A 20,973-nucleotide genomic window follows, 5' to 3' on the forward strand; every position below is an offset into this window, starting at 1 on the left:
AGGTTCACTTGGCAAACCTTCAACAACCAAGAAATGAAGCAAGTTGTTTGTCAGTTGTCATTTATTTGGATAGTGAATAAATTGCTTGACAGTTTGAAACAAAGCTTTCAAAAATGAGTGAATAGCAACCACACTGTCAGATTTTTTTTTTTTAGAACTTTTCTTTCTTGGCAGGTCTTTTTGTTCACAAAAAATAGGCAATTTTGAAAGAAACAAAATATCTTAAGTGTCATTATCTTTCTAAAAATCTCAACACCACATCTGTCACTTCTCCATAAGTCCTTTAGATTCTGACAATTAGAATGATGAAGTCCTGCCATGAAGGCTTTTAGTTCAGATAGTGAGTTGTTATAATAAGTATATTTTTGAGTATTACTGTTAATGCATACAGAATATTTTACCTATATTTCATTATTAGTGTATTTCAAAGCATTTTGCAGTATATTGTCCATTGCAAACAATTTCCGACATTGAGTTACAGTGTTGGCATTCTGTCCAATAGGTTTCAACCCTGGCAAGAACTTGATAACATTTTCTGACCTAATTCTAACATTTGATCATTCAGATATACATGAACATTTTGTAGCATTTTGACTAGTCAAATATTTATTTACACTACTGTTTTCTTCCACATCTGAATCAAGTCTTTATTCTGTATTTCTCTGTCATATCTTGCTGACTTCTTTGGCTTACATGATCTAGGTCATCATCAGTTGCTGAATCACCTGATGACTCACTTTCAACCTCCTTACAAAATTGTAAAAGTGAAAAAAAGCCAAAAACCAAAAAACAAAACAAAATTGTAAAAGTGGATTTTCAAGAGATTTTGTACTGAATTGGGCTAATTCTACAAGAAGAATAAAAAGAAAACATGCAATAAAAATTTTAAAAACACAAAAATGTAACATGGTGCATAATGTGCATAAAATACACCCATTTACACTTTGACACACATTCACAAATCTTGCCATTTGTCATACCAAGTAGATGAATACAAAGATTGCTTCCTCTCTTCCCCCAGCACAGCTACTGAGACACACAGCCAGCTACCATTATACTAAGGTATATATTTTCATTAGAAAAATACGTTTGTGGTGTGTTATACCCACCTCAATGCCCTTAAATCTGCTGACCAAAAAAACAAAAAAACAAACAACAAAAAATTTACCATAAAAAATTTAAGAGATGAACAGCAGGGGGTGGTATTTGCAAGACATTTGACAACAGCTGATAGCTCTGTTTTACTTAGCATATTTAAATGAAATAAGATTCTCAAATTCTTTGACTATTTTACTTTATCATGGGCATATCTGTAGTAGAAATGGTCACATCAGCAATTTCCTTTGGATTTTTCCAAGAAATCTTGTAAGTTTTTAGGATTTCAATTTATATCTTACTATTAGAAAATACATTGTGAAATAAAACTATGATAATTCTCTAGAAGACCTTTAGAGAGGAGAGGTTATTTTCACAGGAACAAAGGTACAATTTTTGTATACTACATAGCCCACAGACTCTTGTAGGAATCATGTTTTCTGTCTTCCTCGGTAGCTGTGGAGAAAATAATAATCTTCCTTTATTATTGTTGGGTCTTTATTGCTGTTCGATCTCCCACCAGCAATTAGATGAGCTTACCTTTGGAAAGCCAACAGTAGTTGACACTGACTAGAAAAGAGGAGGCCACCGAACTCTGATAGCCATGGAACTCTGAATAGGAAGAGGAAATGGGGCAGAAAAAAATTGCAAATGGGTATAACATGGTATAGGTAGTATTTTGCATCTATTGCATGCTTGACTTTAATCAATAATGAAAGAAATACAAATAACTTAATATAAAAATCAACTAAATACAGGAATAGTTAGCTCAGAGGAAAAAGCACTTGAATAGATGGGCAGCCCATCTCAACCTAGAGGCCACGACTGAAGATGGGATCAAGATTCTTGCTTCAGTGATTGGTCTGCATTTTCTTTAATGCACAGCGCACAGGTGGTAAGGACCCGGTGTTAGCCGGTGCGTCTTCAGACTGGAAGAACCATGGAGGTTAAAAATGGCAATGTGGATCTGATATCTTCAAGCAACGCCCCTTTCTTGTGCATCAAGAATCCACAAAACACCTGCTAAGAGAGCTTAATAAGTTGGTGTTGGGTATAAAAATATTCATGGTAAACCATTGGAGTGGATAAAGTTCTCTCAAAATAATTATTTTTGTTTTAGAGGAATTGATCTTTAGCCCTTTGTATTTTTTTCTAGCAAAAATGAGTTATCAGAATATTTTAAATAGCTAAAAGTAAACAGTGTTTTCTGTAGTTTACAAGCCTGTCTTTCTGTCCTCCCTAGCAGGTGACCATGTGTCCACCTCATCCAAGGTAATGGCGATTATAATTTGAAAAGTTTAAGTTATAGGAACAATATAGGAGAGTATTTTGGAAGTCAAGCCTGGCTTTCATTGCAAGATGTGACCTGTGTGTTATGTTCATTACAATTGCCTTTCTCTCTAAAGGAAGCTGGGATCCAAGAGGTTATTTGTATCTTCTTATAGTTTCTTTTTTTGAATTAATCTGAACCCAGTTGTTCAAGTAACTGGTAAAGCTCTTCCCCCTGCCAAACTCTCTGATGGGTTGCTTTGCCTAAATCACAGCATGGGTGGGCTTGGATACCTCCCTGGTTCCTGTGGAAACGAGGTCTGCCTGGGTCAGGAAACCAACCAAGCCGTATTCCCTGCTCGGATCAGAGGGAAGGTAAACCAAAGGCAGGCAGCAGTTAGCTCAAAAATAAGAGGGAGCCATAGTCGGTCTCAGGCAGGATGCCAGGATGCCTGCTTTGTATGCAGGGAGCCTGGAGAGCTGCCTCGGGTTCAGGGTTTGCTGCTGTGTCGAGTCCCCCACACCAGGCTCTAGTGTGGGGAGGAGTGAGAGATGGGTGGAGAGATGTGTGGCCTTCCTGGGCCAGTGGGAGCAGATGGAGGCTTGGCATGGCACGAGATGGTCCAGGTGAGTGTCAGCTTCTCTGGGTGTCTGTTCCCCTCTTAATGTTAGTAGTGAGTTTGTTTTGCCTAAAAGTGTGGCAGAGGGGTAGCAAGGAAAGGGAAACAGAGCTGATATTTTAAAAACAGCCCCTTCCCCTGGTGTCTCAGAATGGCCCTCTGAGGACAGCTATGCAAGGCAGCACACAGCTCACTCTTTTCCTGTCTTCGGGGAGTGTGATGAGCTCAGTCTTGCAGATAGACTGTGGTTTTCACTTCACTGTCCCACCCCACTTCCCTGGTACTGGGGACTGAATCTAGGGCCTTCACACTATGCTCTTAGGTTCTTATGAAGCGACTAGGAACCAAAGAAAGAGTCCATCTGGGACAGGAGGAGGATTGCTCCAAGGCCATGAGTAGATCTTGCAAATGCTGCACATCTACCAGGTAACAGCACTTGTTTTTTCCTCCTTTATTACCCACTCCTCTTTTTATTGTCCCTTCTGCCCTTTCTTAGTTTTATTGGCAGCAGTCTGTGCCAACCAGGAAAAGGCATCTGAACTTTCTAAACCTTTTCCTTATTCAAATCAGGACCCAGAATTGTATACTGTAAAGTCCTGAATGAATGAATGCTGAAAATAGCAGCAAGCAGATCTCTTTGGGACCCTAAAAGGGTGACTGGCATGAGCTAAGGCAACAGCCTCTGGTGATACTGTGAATTTTCCTCTGAATTTGTGAATAGGCACTTTCGGATGTGCCCATGGAAGAGGCTGCACCCAGATCTGGGAACAGATGTGGGGCTCCACATGTTAAAGGGCAGCCCCTCCTCCAACCCCACCAGCCCTCCAGAAGTCATGGGATACCCTTCCCTTTGAAGTACTGGCTGAACATTCACCTTTGGATTTTGAAGCTATTTCTCCCCCATTCCTTATGGTTGAATACTCAATTGGATGGAAACTTTCTATTTTTCAAGAGGGAGAAAGATTTCAGGAATATGATTCAAGTTGATCTGCTCACACACAGCATTCACTTTTCATTTCTGATAGAGACAAAATTTAAAAAATAGAAAAAGAATTCATTAAAACAGCATAATTAAAGCCAGGCATGGTGGTGCACGCCTTTAATCCCAGCACTCGGGAGGCTGAGGCAGGAGGATTGCTGTGAGTTCGAGACCAGCCTGGATGGTGCACGCCTTTAATCCCAGCACTCGGGAGGCTGAGGCAGGAGGATTGCTGTGAGTTCGAGACCAGCCTGGCTACATAGTGAGTTCTAGGTCAGTCTTAACTACATAGTGAGACCCTGTCTCAAAAAATAAACAAACAGACAAACAAACCAAAAAACAAAAAAGAAAGACAGCAGAATTAGCCAGAATGAAGGTAGAAGAAGCAGAGGCTTTATTCCTGGGAAACTACACTGACTCATACCCTTGAGCAGCAGTGGATTCTCACACTAAATCTTGAATTCTCCTAATCAGGGTGCCACTGGAGCTCAGAGACACAGGGGAAGCAAGGAGAATAATATTATTATTACTTTTTGCAAATGGAGCTAGAGAATGTGCCCAAAGCTAACCCTCCAGTTTGAGTCCATTTCATAATATTTTCAAGGGAAGCCCGCAGCTTCCCTGTCCCTCTCAGCCTCTTCCCATCCTGCAGCTGGAAATGCTACCACCACAAGAGGCACAAGAGACATCCTGCCTCTCTTGCTAGATTGGGGGATCCTTTCCCAGGCGGGGGCCCAGCCATCCTCCTGGGGCAGGTGATATCTGGTAAACAGAGCTGCTTAGTAACACTGTGAATGCATTGACAGGACGACTGATGGGGAGGAAGTGATAAGTGATCGAGGTGGGTTGACGGCCAGCCCTGAATGGGCTCTTGGGTGGGGTGGGATGACAGTGACATCCTGGGCAGGGTTCTCAGTAGGGACAAAGTAGGGTAAATGGTGACAGTCATTTGGTTCGAACTGTGGTGACTCACACTAGAAAGTCAGCTCTGTGATTGGAAAAAAAATAAAAGTCTAAAAAAATAATAATTATGAAAATGAGAAACCATCAATATTTCCTCCCCTGCTTTAACTGTCATCTTTTTGCTCAGGCTGGGTTCAGTCAGAGAATAGAGCAATTCAAGGTTCTGATTCTTGGGGGGAAATGGCCGCTACTGCTCACTTGGCCAAGCACATCATGTGAGTATCTTATAACGCCCAGGGACCATGGGAGAGTGGGACCCATAGATGATCCTGTCCTCCCTGCTTCCAGATATTTATTTCAAGGAATTAGTTCCAAAATCCTCAAGGAGGCTGTCAGGCTAGGGACTCAGGAAGGAGTGAATGCTGCACCCTTGAGACAATTCCTTCAGCAAAAACCTCAGCTTTGCTCCTTCATCTGATCAGACAAGGCCCACCCTGTCATGGAAGGCAATCTTTTTTTTTTTTATTAATTTTATTGAGTTTATTGGTACATTTTAGGGATACAGTACAGTTACATTCATTGTTGGAATCATGTACCTCTACATGGCAAGTCTTGATTCTCATTTTTTCCCCTTACCTCTGCCCTCCCTTCACCCCCTCCTCCCCTCCCCATCTACAAACACTTTATTTTCATCTTTTCCTTCTCTCACATTTTTTTCTTTTCCCTTTTTGTTCTTCCCCTACGCATCACACCTTCCCTACACCTTTAGCTCCTTTCTTCAAATTTCTAAATGTCAGTAATCTTATTAGAATCTTATGCATTGTTGCAGATTATTCACACCAGGGAGACTATTTGGTATTTACATATGTGTGACTTATTTATTTCACTTAGGAGTATATCTTCAATATGTATCCATTTTCCTATGAATGAATCTATTCTCTCGCTCTTTATGGCTGAGTAATATTCCATTTTATAGAAAAACCACAACTTCTTTATCCAGTTTCCAACGGATGGGCAAATAGGTTGTTTCCAAGATTTAGCTATTACAAACTGTGCCGCTATAAACATGGGTGCACATACTTCTCTGTGATATGATTCTTTTAGTTCTCTTGGAAAGATACCCAACAGAGGGATGGCTGGGTCAAATGGAACCTCCAGTCCAAGCTCTTTGAGGTATCTCCATATTGATTTCCATAGTGGTTGCACTAGTCTGCACTCCCACCAACAATGGAGGAGGGTTCCTTTCTCCCCACAACCCCGCCAACATTTGTTATTGTGTGATTTCTTGATAGCAGCCATTCTTTGTGGGGTGAGGTGGAATCTCAGTGTTGTTTTCATCTGCATCTCTCGAATGACCAGTGATGTGGAACATTTTTTCATATATTTTCTTGCTGCTTTCACTTCTTTGTATGAGAAATGTCTGTTCATTTCGGATGCCCATTTTTGGATCGGGTCTTTATATTTGGGGGGACTGATTGTTTTGAGTTCTTTATATATCCTTGATAATAGTCCTTTGTCTGAGGTACAGCTGGTAAAAATTTTTTCCCACATTGTAGATTGTCTCTTAGTTCTGCTAATGGTTTCTTTTGAAGTACAGAAGCTTTTTAGTAAGATGAGATCCCAGTTGTTGATTCTATCTGCTAGTTCCCTTGCTACTGAGGATTTGTTCATAAAGTCTTTTCCTATGCCAATGTCTTCCAGAGTTCTGCCTAACTTACCTTCCAGCAAGTTTAATGTTTCTGTTTTAATATTTAGATCTTTAATCCATTTGGATTTTAATTTAGTGCATGGCAAAAGATAAGGGTCTAATTTTAATCTGTGGCAGGTTGACATCCAGTTTTTCCAACACCATTTATTAAAGAGGCTATCTTTCCTCCACTGAGGATGGTCAGCTCCTTTGTCAAAGATGAGGTAGCTGAGTAGATCTGCATTTGTTTTTGTGTCTATGGAAGGCAATCTTTGCTTAATGTCAGCCACACTGGCACAACAGCCTCACACCATTGTTTGTGTCAGACTAGATCCCTGAGTCTCATGGCCTGGCCAAGCTGATAGACTGACTCCTATGCTCATTTTGAAAGTTTTATGGCCTGGACATGGACAGAAAAATGCCCAGGAGCTGTTTTCCATGCTGAAGACCAGTGCTTGATTGGATGAAGAACAGGGCCTGAGTCATAAAATCAGCACTGAGGTTCCTCAGCAAGGACAATTGGTTTTCAGAATGTGGATGTTCTGAAGCTGGCTTTACAAACCAAACTGAAACAGTTTCCATAGGATTAGGATGAAAAGTAGAGTCCAAGAGACAGGAAGTTGCTACTGTTTATCTTCTCTGGAGCTAAAGATACCTTCAAAGGAGTTATGAACAAGTCTGCTAAAAGCTGGGTTTTGACACTTAGTGCTTAAATTAAAAGTCTTGGAGTCATCTGTTGTCTCATTCTTAGGAAACATGAGCACATGTAGGAATTCCTTTGGGGCTTTCTGTGCCTTCCACAAATGAAACTCAGTCCACTGCTGGAAACATCTGGGGCCCCACACATCTGGGTTTCAGTCTCAGCTCCATTGTGTGTGATGTTAGCTGGGTTTGTTTTTTCATGCTCTTGCCCAATGGCCTCATCTATAGGATGTGGTGTTGTGTGTTATCTATTCCACCCAACTCCAGTGTGAACAAGCCCTGTATGTTTTCCTCTCTAGAAAAACATGGAAGGGCTTCAGAAGGGTGGAAAAGGTGCCATCCCCGCAGGTAAGGAGGCCACCCTGGATGGAGGAGATTTTTCAATAGGCCAGGGCCCCTGTCCAGCACTGGGGCAGACTTCCACCTGGGGGTGAGCGGTACAGGGTTGTGTTCACTCCAAGACAGAACAAGCTCATTGGATAGTGCATTGCATACATACCGGGCCCGCAGCTGTTATATGCTCCTGTTTGAAGGCAAGTTTTTCCTGGTAAAACCCTGCCATCTTCTGAAGAAGAAACCGAGCAGGATGGGAGGAACAGAGCTAAAGGACAAATAGCCCAGTGTTGTAGGAACTTCTGAGCATCTTGCAGCAGCCTGTGGTGTGCTTGGAGACTGAACAGAGGGCAGGTCCTGAAAAGGGTGGCAGAATGGAGCAGTCCCTGGGGGAAAGATGCCTGGACTCTGGCTCGCTGGGGCAACTTGTCCCACAATCCCTGAGCCAGTCTCTTTTATTCACTACATGTGGGTGTGGGTGATGGGAGAACAGGTGGAGTCACCTGTTCGGTCTAGGATGCTAGCTCTGCTGGGGCTTTATCTTTTTGATCTTTTGTGCCCCTTATCTCAAAGCCTTTCTTACGTATTGACTTCCCATGCAGCAGATGGAGAAGAGTGCTGCGCTGTGGAGTCATCAACCTTGAGGATCATCCTGGTGGGAAAAACCGGCAGCGGGAAGAGTGCCACGGGCAACAGCATCCTCTGCCGACCAGCCTTCCAGTCCGGCCTGGGGGCCAAGTCGGTGACCAGCACGTGCCATGGGGAGATGGGCACGTGGGATGGGAGGAGCATCCTGGTGGTCGATACGCCCCCCATCTTCGAGTCCAGGGCCTGGACTCCGGACATGTACAAGGACATCGGGGACTGTTACTGGCTGTCAGCCCCAGGGCCCCACGTGCTGCTCCTGGTGACCCAGCTCGGGCGCTTCACCGCCCAGGACACCGTGGCAGTGAGGAGGGTAAAGGAGGTCTTCGGGGTGGAAACCATGAGGCACGTGGTCATCTTGTTCACCCACAAGGAAGCCTTGGGGGACAAGTCCCTGGATGACTACGTGGCGAGCACAGACAACCGCAGCCTGCAGGCTCTGGTGCGGGAGTGCGGGAGGCGGTACTGCGCCTTCAACAACCGGGCGGCGGCCGGCCAGGAGCAGCGCGGGCAGCTGGCTGAGCTCAGGACTGTGCTGGACAGGCTGCAGTGCGAGCTGGAAGGCTGCTTCCTCGGCAACGACCTGTTCCTTTGGGCCCACGTGCTGCGGCAGGGCGGGGCTGCTGCTGGCCAGGAAGACCACAGGCGCTACCTGGCCCAGGTGAGGCAGCAGGTGCAGAAGCAGAGGCGACAGCTGAAAGTGGCGGAGAGCAGCTGTGTGTTCAGGGCCCAAGACTGTGTGATGTTACACAAGGAGATCTGTGCTGTTTTGATTTGGTGCAGCTTCTTTGTTCTCTTGATTTTTCTGATCATATTGTATCACCCATGACACTTTGTATCTTGGAGCGTTTTCTAAAGTGTCACCTCATGGACTCTGCTCTATGTGTCACTAATTCAGAAATCACTTCATGATGGTCTGCAGGCACCACTTGTCCAGACAGTGTCCGGTTTCCCTTTCTTCCTTGCAGATTTCCTTACCTTGGCCCTGAGCTGCAGACTTGCTGGGTCTGGGTGTGATGACCAGAACTTCAGCAGCCATTCTGCTATCGATAAGGTAGAAGTGAAACTTCAAGGCAGAACAGAAAAATGGAACAAAAAGAAGCCCCCGAATCACCCAGCCCCAAAGCCTACCCCATCTCTGCATTTTCAATTATGCGAGCCAGTAAATTTCCTAACTTTGTAAGCTGTGTGAGTTCTGGGGTTCCCTTACCTATACCTGAAAGCGTGGGGAACTAATGAAGAGTGTTTCACATTCCTTTTTTTTCCATCAGAACTTCCCTATTTTCCTGTTTCCTTTGAGGAAGTGGCACCAGAGGGAGGGAGCAGGATTGTCTTTTCTCTTTGCTCTTTTCTGTTTCCTGGAATTAGGAAAAATCCCTCTAACTGTGTTGTCTACAGGAGAGAAGACATTCACTGAACTTAAATAAGGCAAAAGTGCTTCCAGGAGTGGAAAAGAATGGAGGAACTGTGGCAGTGCTTAGTGGGGCTTTTTCCGGCTTTCTTCACTGGTTAGCAGGAGGCCCAAGAGAAGTGAGCTCACGTCCGCACACTCCAAGGAATCCCTCTGGCCAATGCTCCCATGGAGGAAGCTCTAGGAGTGCCCTGGCTCCTTCCCTGCAGCAAAATGGCCCAGCTCTCTTCCCCTGGAAGTGAGGGATGAGAGGTGTCCACTGGGCATTCAGCAACAGTGTTTCAGGTGAAAAGTCTGTTGGTGGAGGGCATATGGACCAGGAGGCTTGGAGGAAGCCATCCAGGGTCCTGTAAGGGGCATCCCCCTGTCATCTGTTCCCTAGCACTTGCCTGGGGCCAGGCTTGTGGTTGGTCAGAACACTTTCCCTAGATGGAGGATGAGGTCACCACTGCCTGCTGGACAAGGCCCTGAGGACTTCACGGCGGGCACATCTAGAGCCAAAGGATGCACCTTCCTCTACTAAATTCTCTGCTTCTCCATGCCGCCTTTTAGGGGGTTTCCCAGGTTCCCTCCCCAATGCAGCCATCTGTGCCCATCTAACACGGATGCCCTTCTTAGCGTCTCCCATGTCTGTCCCTCCCACTGTGCCCACTGCCAGTGGAGCAGCGAGGTCCTGATAACCAATGTGGCATCCTTTCCTCTGAATGTGACCCGTCCTGGGTCTTATGTAACTGGTTTGTGTCTGCCTCCCTCCCTCCACCCACTGTGCCTGTCGTGGAGCAGAACACTGTCATTATTTATCTCACATTCCTGGCACCGAGCAGAGACTCTGGCACTCAGGATACTTGTGATAAATGTCTGTGGAGTTGAATGGAAGCAGGCCAAGGCAGAGACAGACCGAGGCAGGTGGGAACATGCTGCCTGAAGCCTGCATTGAGCAGTAGTCTTCGGTCTGAGCACTTGGAATCCCTCCCGTTCCCAGGGCTTCAGGAGCTGACACTGAACGCTCCCTGCACAGTGGGAAATGCGCGCTGTACTACACAAGGTACAAAGAATCGGAGGGGGCAGCACTACTAAACAGCAGGGTCCTGACCTGTGCTTGTGTTTCACCCCAATGTCAGTCAGCCTTCCTCTCTTTGGAATGTGGAACATCACCCTTCCCCTGAATTCCCACCAATATCACACGGGATTGCACTGAGTTTCCAGTTAAAGACGGCACATTCCACTGTGCCCCAGGCAACAGTAGGGAATTTAAGGACAGCTTCAAACCTGGCCCATGCAGCTGCAAGCTAAGGGAGGCTTGTACAGGTTACATTTAAAAAAATTTATTAGTCCACATTTGCAGTACATTATGATTATATTCCTTCTGGGGAACTGGTACATGTACATAGCACATCTTTATTCTTTTTACAATCCCTTTTCTTCCCCTTTTCTCCCTCCCTCTTTTTTTTTTTTTTTGTACCGGAGTTCAAAATCAGGTCCTTGTGCTTGCAAGGCAGGCGGTGGAAATGCTGAGCTAAATCCTTGGCCCTCCCTCCATCTCTTGTTCACCTTCCCTTTTGAAAAAGTTCTATCTCTGTGTTTCCTATTGTCTATCCTATTTTGCTCTTTAACTTATTTATATTTTGGTTTTCTCCTGTAAAAGAAACCATGTGATACTTAAAGTGGTGTGTCTGATTTATTTCACTTAGTGAAAGTGCATTGATTTGCCTACAGATGACTCAAGTTCACCCTTATTTATGGCAGAGTTGTGCTCCACTGTGTGTAAATGTATTTTCTTTATTTATTCATCTGTTGATGGGCACATGGGGCTCTCTACTTTTTAATGGTTGAAGAAATCAGAAGAAGAGTCATTTCACCTTCACACATGAAAGTGGCATGAAATTCAAAATTCAGTGTTCATCAAGATTTATGGGACACATCCTCTTGTTCATGGTGACTTTTGCCTACACATGCAGTTGAGTGGCCATGATGTCTACCAAGTAGCACACTGAGCCCAGGATCTCTGTCTGTCTTTTTTTTTTTTTTTTTTTGGTGGCCCTTTTCACCCCTGCATTAGGATTTCTTGCTCCACATTTCCCAGCAGCTGAGCCTGCTTTCCCTGCAGTGAGGCCCAGCCTCTGTCTGCTCTGATGCTTTGCTCAGCTGTCTCTTATGTCCAGAACCCTTCTCCCTGTCCTCTTCCTTACCCTTGAGTGCCTGGCTTGCTCATCAGACCACCCTATCTTCCTCTGGAGGGAACTGAGGGGTGAGGGCACATTATCATTTACAGCCCACGATGAGATCTGGGGGGTTATGAGGAAAATAAGAACTTCTGCGACTAGCTTAGCAGAGAGCACATTTCTCTTCCCAACATCACACCTATGGAAAGTAGGGGTTCAGAGGTGCACAGTCCCCTCGCCTCACAATTCACGTGCCTTCCTCCTGCAAGCCCCCAGAGGCTTCATGAAGGTTGGTATCTGGTTTGTTTACTACCTACTCTCACTATTTATTTATTCATTTATTTTTTTCACTCATTTCTAGCAGTCCATGTTTGCAGTGCATAATGCTTACATTCTTCACGGGGAGTTGGCACACCCACATAGCACAGCTTCACTCTTTCTACAACCCTTTCCCCTTCCCCCATCCTCTACCTCCATCTCTTGATACCCTTCTCATTTGCAAAAGATCTATCTCCCTATTTCCTATTACAGTGGTACCTCGGCTCACAAACTTAATTTGGTCCATGATTTTGGAAAAGATGGCCATGTTTGTGTCTGTGTGGGAAAGATGTCACCTGATGCAGAGTTTGTAAACAAAAACAAAATGCTTCCAAAAGCTTCTGTTTGCAAACCAGATTTTTTGCAAACAAGTGTTTGTGAACCAAGTTACCACTATCTATCTTTTGGTTTGCTTTTTGATTTATTTATACTTTGGTTTTCTCATATAAGAAACTGATTTATTTAACATAACACTATGGTCTCACGGTTTATCTATTTTCCTACAAATGACTCAAGTTTATCCATCTTTAGAGCACAATAGTACTCCATTGTGTATAGATATCATATTTTCTTTATCATGTTTTTTAACCAAACAAGAACAGAAAAATTTCCCTTTGAGTTATTTACCTAAAAGCAATTCCAGGAAAATAAATATCTCATGCAAGAAAGCAAAATAGAGTGAAACTGCATAAAATGTAGAGCAGCACACACATAAAGACTGAGATGGGGAACCTGGAAAAAATATCTGATTGTAGAAATCACCAGGAAGTGCTCAGTTTCCCTGAAGAAAACGAAAATTAATTAAAAGTGCAAGAAAAATCAAACCACATATAATAAAACAGGCAGATACCACAACATGGGACACAATCCAGTCTTGGGCTCTGAGGAGCGCCCTGAACACACAGCTGCTCTCCGCCACTTTCAGCTGTCGCCTCTGCTTCTGCACCTGCTGCCTCACCTGGGCCAGGTAGCGCCTGTGGTCTTCCTGGCCAGCAGCAGCCCCGCCCTGCCGCAGCACGTGGGCCCAAAGGAACAGGTCGTTGCTGAGGAAGCAGCCTTCCAGCTCGCACTGCAGCCTGTCCAGCACAGTCCTGAGCTCAGCCAGCTGCCCGCGCTGCTCCTGGCCGGCCGCCGCCCGGTTGTTGAAGGCGCAGTACCGCCTCCCGCACTCCCGCACCAGAGCCTGCAGGCTGCGGTTGTCCGTGCTCGCCACGTAGTCATCCAGGGACTTGTCCCCCAAGTCTTCCTTGTGGGTGAACAAGATGACCACGTGCCTCATGGTTTCCACCCCGAAGACCTCCTTTACCCTCCTCACTGCCACGGTGTCCTGGGCGGTGAAGCGCCCGAGCTGGGTCACCAGGAGCAGCACGTGGGGCCCTGGGGCTGACAGCCAGTAACAGTCCCCGATGTCCTTGTACATGTCCGGAGTCCAGGCCCTGGACTCGAAGATGGGGGGCGTATCGACCACCAGGATGCTCCTCCCATCCCACGTGCCCATCTCCCCATGGCACGTGCTGGTCACCGACTTGGCCCCCAGGCCGGACTGGAAGGCTGGTCGGCAGAGGATGCTGTTGCCTGTGGCACTCTTCCCGCTGCCGGTTTTTCCCACCAGGATGATTCTCAATGGTGGATGCACTGCGTACCTGTGATCTTCCGGTCCACCTAGGAAAAAAGAAGTTTTGGTGCCTTACTAAGTTAGTGAGTAACTTCCAGGTCACAGATTTCCATGAAAGCTGTGCATCCCAATGCCTGCATAGGGCTTCAGGTGGCTCCTGGACTGTAAGGAGCCCACCTTGAGGAGCCCACATCTGGACTCATACATGGCCAGGGGGTCAGAACTGCCACACTAGAGAGATACTCTGTGTACCTTATCTGAGCCTTGACCAATATGTTTTCTTTCTGCAAAGAACGTGGTCACTGTGCCTTTCCTTGATGGTATTTAAGGCAGCTCCACTGAGATGTGTTGCTAAATAAAGGTGAGATTAGAAGGAGGGAGGGTGAGAGATGCAGGAATGAGAAAGTATGGTCATGCCTCTTTCACCCACAAGTTCCCAGCACTCTGTAGACACATGCGTCCCAATCCACAGGGCAGAGTGTATGACCCTGCCAAGGGTTGAGTGTCCTGGGTCTTTGCTCTCAGGGGTGAGTGGTGCTTAAAGTTGGGACAAGGGAGGGTCACAGTTAATGTTGGGACAAAGTCCGGGTGATGGCTAAAGAAGGGGTGAGGGTAAGACCAGTAGAAGGGTTTGTGTGAGAAAGATCATCTGTTTGTCAGAAAGAAGCACAGGAAATGTAACAAAAGTAGCATAGGAGAGGAAAACACCAAGCGTAGGGTGAAATCTTCAACACCGAATAGAGGAGAACCTGGGGTTTTCTAGCTTTCTTAAGAATACACATAAATTCTAAGTGCATTCTAAGCTTCAATAAATCTATTACTTTATTCCTTCTACTCTGTGTTGGTTCTTTCCTTAAGTTTTCTTAGGATGTCCCTATGGGTAACTTTTTCTTTTTTCAGTTTAGAGGAGGCATGAAAAGAGAAATCATATTCAGAATCCAGTTCCATACCCTCTGCCTCTGACTTGAGCTTCTTTGCACATTCCTCAATACTGTGTACAGGGAGATCATCACACTAGGAGGGATGGGGCTCAGGCACAGGAGAACTGGGAGACAGGGTTGCCTTTTCCTGCTTCAGTCTAAAATAACTGGATTTCTCTTCCTGTGTTTGATGTGGGGCCCAGGTGGGTAGAGGACAAAGACTCTCCCTAAGGCTGGTGCTCTTTAGAACTGTGATAGAGGCTTTCTTACCTGCAGCCATGGCTCCGTATATGTTCTTCTTCAGCCCTTGCATTCTCTCCTGGAACAAAAAGCAGGAAAGGAATAAAAGGCAGTGCCCATATGGGAACTGGTAGGGCCTCTGGAGTCAGATACCTAGAAGGATTATCCTTAGATGAGCCATTTCCATTGCTAATTTCTAACCCAGATCTTACTCAGAATCTGTGAATGATTCTGCACAAATGAGGTGGTGCTGGGAAATGCTAATGAAATGCTCCCTTGCTCTGGCTTTCAGCTTGCAGCAAAGCAGGACATGTTTTGAAACAAGTAGGTGGAAGGGAGCTGAGCACAGTCACCTTCCATCCCTAGTAGTTGGTGGAGAGACAGTGTTGGAAGACTAAAGAGAAAGAATCAACATTCAAACCAAATTCAAGACAAACTCATTTCCCTCTCAGTTGTTTCTTGTTTGTTTGTTTGTTTTGGTACCGGGGCTTGAACTCGGGTCCTCGTGCTTGCAAGGTAGGCCACCGAACCGCTGAGCTAAATCCCCAGCCCTTCCCTCTCAGTTTTGAACCAAACACTCTTCCTGGTTGGATCTGAGGTCCTGGTCTCCCAGTCGTTACCACTTTTGTATCTTGGGGGGATTTAACTGGAACCTGGCAGAAGCATTGGCAGAAATGTTTCATTCAAATGTGGCACTGTGTTGCATTATTATTTGTGGTGTTAGAAAAAGGCAACTATCCTGAAGATGAACTCCTGTCTCTGTTTTCTTTATCCAGTTTTTAGTATATGTGCTGCTGAAGTGAGCACTCTTTAGTTTTTTTTTCTTTTTTTTTAGATTGAGTCTATTGGTACAATCTAGGTATACAGTACAGTTACATTCATTATTGGGATCCTGTACGTTGACATAATAGGTCTTGATTCTCATTTTTTCCCCTTGTCCCTGCCTTCCCTTTACCCCCTCCTACCCTCCCTATTTACAAACACTTTATTTCCATTTTTTCAATTTCTCATATTTTTTCCTCTCCCTTATTACCTTTCCCCCACCCTGCCCACTTTCCCTATACCTTTAGCCCTTTACTTCCTATTTCACATTATTAATTATCTCATTAGGATCTTGTGTACTATTATAGTTTTTCACACCAGAGAAACTATTCGGTATTTCAGTTAAAGGAATCTCTGTATGAACATTAAAAATAGGGAATTCTAAAATAAAACTAAAAAGGAAAGTAAAAGAGAAAAGGCAATGATGTAAGATTAAAATAATCCTTAATTCTGAAGATGAAAATGGTCCCTTAACATATTTAAATTGCTTCTTGCTCTTGTGGTCTTATCTTATTCTTTTTTTTTTCATTATTTAGAGAATACTTTATTAGTTTCTGTAATCAAACCCACGTAGATATGACCTTATATATTTAATACAGGAGCACTCTTTAGTTTTAATGATGCTGTGGTTATGAAGCACACTTTTTAAGTGCAGAAATACACAGAATATATATTTTTAAAACCCACCATCTGAAGTGAACACATTTAAGTATTTTGGCATTTTACTGCAGCTATTCTGTTTGACTGAAAAATTAAAATATTACAGATGTAATTCAAATTTCTTTCTTTTTTCTTTTTTTTAATCTCCAGTCTCAGTCTCTTTCTTCTTGCCTTTTAGAGGCAACTAATATTCTCAGGGGCCTTTTCAGTCCCAGGGATCAAATATCCAGGATCACACACCTGCTAGGCAAGAGCTCTACAGTGAGCTCTCTGAGGTTTTTGTGTATCAGTCTTGCATATATATACTTCTATAAACTATGTGTCTATAAGTAGTGTGTAGTACTGTTTTTGTTCTTTAAACTTTTACACAAATGGCATTATTTATGTAACATTTTTTTCTAATTCTTTATTACCAAACATACAGGCTGTTCTGGAATATTTGCTTGCTACTACGAACAGTGCTGCAAGGTAATGCCAAGCACACACAAGCAATAGTTTATCTGGAATATACAGCCAGATATGACTTGAAGTGGGCTGTGTTAATACCTATTTGAATGGTGGTGAACCTTTCAGAGCTTTCAATGATACAAACAGCCCACTGCTGCATGCGTGCCATAGGTTTGTCACCACTGACCTCCATGCACAATAACATGAGAATTCTCCAAATCCTCACAGGCATTTGGATGATATTACAGTCAATTTTTGCCGTCCTTAGGGACATAAATACAGAAGTCGTGATAGGTTTAAACTTGAAATTGACACCAACTATCCTGAATTAAAAACAGCTTTCATAGCTTATTTGCTATTTAGGTAGCTTCTGTTACTTATCTTTTGGGCATTTTTCTATTCATTCAGTGGATTTTCTTGGTGCTGTTAAGGGAAAACCAGCTATTTTCACATTATCGGAATATGTTAAGGCAGCTTCCTCCCTCCCTCTCTCCCTTCCCCTCCTCACCCCCTTTCCTCCCTACTTTCATTTTATTTCACCCACACATCTCCTTATCACCATCTCTCTCGTACTGTCTGGTCTTTGCTGAATCTGCCCAAAGTCTCTGACACTTTTCCCACTTTAGATGGCATTTTCTGAGACTGGAATCAATCAGTGTGGTAAAGATGACAGTGGCGACGACGCTGGCGATAAACCGCATCATAGTGATCCTCTGTGCATCCAGTTATGATTACCACACTTCTCTCACGTCCATTTTGTGGTTCTAAATTTCTGTGGCGTGAGTAAGATTGTTGGTATTAAAATTTCTTTTAAAAATCTTAGGAAACAGCCTCAAATGACCTGCCCCAAGTCTCACACTTGCTGTAAGTTGAATCCCTAAGACAACTTCTTTCAATATAAATTCTCCTTCATTTCTCAGTGGTGGTGGTAGGGACAATGATGATTCTAAAGAAGTCATTAAGTCTTCTGGAACACCACACACAATGCTGCTGGCCCATAGTCAGGAAAGGCATCCACTGCCACTGATTGGCTAATACCAGTACAGAGAATGGTACTGCAGGGCCTTGAGTGTGTGTTTTCCAATTAATAAATGAAAATACATAAGATTATTAAAGATAAAATTGCAGGGGAAGGAATCGTTTGAGGCAATCTCAAGTTTTTACTTGACTTGGTCCTCAGTGTGATTCAAATGTGCAATGTGGCTGTCACAAAAGGCAACCAAACTCAGCTACACATTAGTCAAGGTGCAGCAAAAACACTTCCTGAACCAACTTCTGAGCAGATCAGGCTGCAAGGGGAGAAGACACATGTCCCACGAGGTAAAGATTCTTTGGCAGATGTCAACAAAGCATTCAGAGGTGAGTCTGGAAGGCTCCCGAAGGACAGGCTAATGTCAGTCACAGACAAGGCATGAAAGGGACTCAATGAAACTTAAGCAAAGACTGGGGAGGGCCGGGGATTTAGCTCGGTGGTTCTGAATTTGATCCCTGGTACCAGGAAACAAAGACTGGGGAGTGCATTATGGACCTAAAGGAACGTGATGGCAGAGGAGACACAAACAGGGGGATTGAGCAGGGAGGCAGATTCCTTCTCCAAAGGAAAAACTGTACTCATTTCCCCCAGCATGGGACCAGAGGTCACGGGGGCACTGGCAGACAGAGGCCCAGCAAGATGGGCAGAGGCAGCGCCTACCTTGCGAAGGAGGTTGAAGCAGCTGCGTGTAATGGACATTCTGGTGCAGGTTAAATATATTGCGGTTCTCCTATATGAGACTTGACGTGTAAATAATTTGTTTAAAAATTTTTAATTTTTATTAGTCCATCTTTGCAGTACACAACGATTACATTCATTGTGGGGAGTTGGTACATGGACATAATGCATCTTCATTCTTTTTATGTTCCTTTCTCATCCCTTCCCTCCTTTCCAAAGTATAAATAATTTAAAGAGCGAAATACAAGATAGATGATAGGAAGCAGGGAAGTAGACTTTGTGAAGATGGGAAGGGATTTGGGGGATGGGGGAGAGAGGAAGGGGAAGTAAAAAGGATGGAGATGGGACACGTATATGCACCGATTCCCCATCATGACTATATCTGCTCTGGATCACAAATATATACTAAAATTTTAAAAAAATGTACATTCCTATTTGAAAATTGTATGAGCCCAATTTTGTCATGATGATCACTTATTTATGAAATAACAAGGAAGAAGGCTATTGTAGAAAGGATAAAAATATGTGTCTTTCTTTTGCATAAGTATCTCCTCCATCTGACTGCCCTCCCCAAAACCTGCATTAGGGGAACTGGTGTCTCCAGTTTGCAGGAAGTCATTTTAATTCCATCCCAGTCCCCTCTAAAAGTTTACTTGACAAAGGGGTTGCTCACACTTGAACAGAAGACTGATGTATGAGAGAAGCATCTTGAACAGTGTGTGCTAGTAGAGATGATGGGTGTTTGGGGGAGAATGTGTGGTTTTTCAGGTCAGAATCATAAGATACAGTTCTCTGGAGAGCTTTGTGTGTCACTCCAGTCTCATGGTGATAGGAAAGTAAGATTATTCATTGCCCTGTGGAGCTCTGAAGTCTGTCCTGTACCCCTGGGAGTAGGGGCCAGCAGCTGGGGTGGGCTGTGAGAATGCAGGAGGCTGTCCTTAAGGAGATGCCCCCACAATGCTGGGGTGCTGAGGAAACCCAAGCCCTCTGGAGCTCCATGCTTCTTGTTTAAAATTAATTTCATTGGTACATTTTAGGTATACAATATAATGTCATCTATCATTGGAAATTTGTACCTTTACATAATCTATCTTGGTTCTTATCCCCCCCATTCCCCTGGCCTCCCTTCAACCCCTCCACCCCTCCTTATTTACAAAGACTTTGTTTCCATTTTTTTCATTTTCTCATATTAATGCCATTCCCTTCTTTCCTTTCCCCCACACCTGCCCTGTTCCCTTCCCTTTTGCATCTTTTCTTCCTATTTCACATTATCTATTATACCTTTTAGTCCTTATTTGCACTTTTAGTTTCTCACACCAGAGAAACTATTCGATATTTACACATGTGTCCTATTTATTTCACTTAAGAATATGGCCTCCATATGAATCCATTTAGTTATAAATGTCTCTAGTTTCTCATTCTTTATGGCTGAGTAGTACTCCATTTTATAGAAAAACCACATCTTCTTTACCCAGTCTCCAGCTGATGGGCATTTGGGCTGTTTCCAAGTTTTAGCTGTTACGAACTGTGCCGCTACAAACATGGGTGTGAGTATATCACTGTAGTGGAGCTCCACTCTTTTCAGGTGGAATGAAAGGTTAGACCAGCTTTATCCCTGAGAGACCCATGAAGACTTAGTGGTCTAAAACATCCCCAGAGCAGCCCCAGAGCTTTCCACAGTGGGAAAGTCAGAACATGTGAACCACCAAGCCCTCTGAGGAAGGCGAGTGGATTTTATCGCTGTGTTTCCCCCACCTCCTGCTGTACGAGATATGATGGAAAAATACAGTGAATACTTAAATTAAAAAATGTACTACAGTCCAAGACACACTGCCATTAATCAAGTACTCCCTCTTGTCCCAAACACAGTTATACCATTATTCTTAACAATTTCTTCAGCAGTTCTGAAAGTCCTCTTTCCTGAGTGTCTTTAGTTGTGCTGTCCTGGCTGCCCCAGTGTCCTGAATGGATTCAAAAGGTCTCACTTTCATGGTTATGTTGACCCTGGGAAACAGTCAGAAGTCACACAGTGCCAAATATAGTGAATAAGGTCTATTAGGACACATTGTGATGTTTTCACCAGCCTGCCTCTCCATTGGATGGCACTTGGCAGCAGCGTTCACCGTATTTTTTATTAAACCTCATAAAGACACCCAGGAAAGCACTTACAGAACTGCTTATGAAAGTGGCAAGAGCCGTGGGATAAGCGTTTGAAGCAAGGAAGTAGATTTTCGTGGGGACTAATGGCAACCTGTCTTTGACTCTAATAAATTTTTAAACTTGAGCAGTCACCGTGCAGTTTGGCCACCCGCGTGTCCACCTCCGCCCTGTTTCACCGACCCCCGACCAGAGCTGGACCTGAGCAGCAGCGCCTACACCGCGGTTCTCCCGACCCAACGCGGCGCGGCCGCGAACCGTCCTTACCCGGGCAGCG

General features: G+C 44.3%; 2 protein-coding genes across 2 annotated transcripts in view; one reads left to right on the forward strand and one right to left on the reverse strand.

The window, feature by feature from the left end:
- Positions 1-3,266: 3,266 nt before the first annotated feature.
- LOC104871609 (GTPase IMAP family member 5-like) lies at positions 3,267-9,062 on the forward strand. Its single transcript, XM_010637593.3, has 3 exons — positions 3,267-3,410; positions 7,555-7,603; positions 8,191-9,062. The coding sequence occupies exons 1-3, from the start codon at positions 3,393-3,395 to the stop codon at positions 9,060-9,062; spliced, it is 939 nt and encodes a 312-aa protein (XP_010635895.1). The 5' UTR covers positions 3,267-3,392.
- A 3,613-nt stretch (positions 9,063-12,675) lies between these two features.
- Positions 12,676-20,973, reverse strand: part of Gimap1 (GTPase, IMAP family member 1) — a 19,020-nt gene continuing 10,722 nt past the window's right edge. Inside the window, exons 4-5 of the mRNA XM_010637586.2 lie at positions 14,930-15,045; positions 12,676-13,786 (exon numbers count right to left, since the gene is read on the reverse strand). Coding sequence (XP_010635888.2) covers positions 12,897-13,786; positions 14,930-15,045 — 1,006 coding nt within the window. The 3' untranslated portion in view covers positions 12,676-12,896. The remainder of the gene's footprint in view (positions 13,787-14,929; positions 15,046-20,973) is intronic.

The sequence above is a fragment of the Fukomys damarensis genome, unplaced genomic scaffold (genome assembly GCF_012274545.1).
Source record: "Fukomys damarensis isolate Sample0158 unplaced genomic scaffold, DMR_v1.0_HiC HiC_scaffold_16, whole genome shotgun sequence".
Lineage (NCBI taxonomy): Eukaryota > Metazoa > Chordata > Mammalia > Rodentia > Bathyergidae > Fukomys > Fukomys damarensis.

What these genes read in the sequence shown, in the direction of transcription:
- LOC104871609 (XM_010637593.3), top strand. An exon ending in AAAAGGTGCCATCCCCGCAG is followed by an intron (nt 7,604 to 8,190) that starts GTAAGGAGGCCA and finishes CTTCCCATGCAG; the next exon opens with CAGATGGAGAAGAGTGCTGC.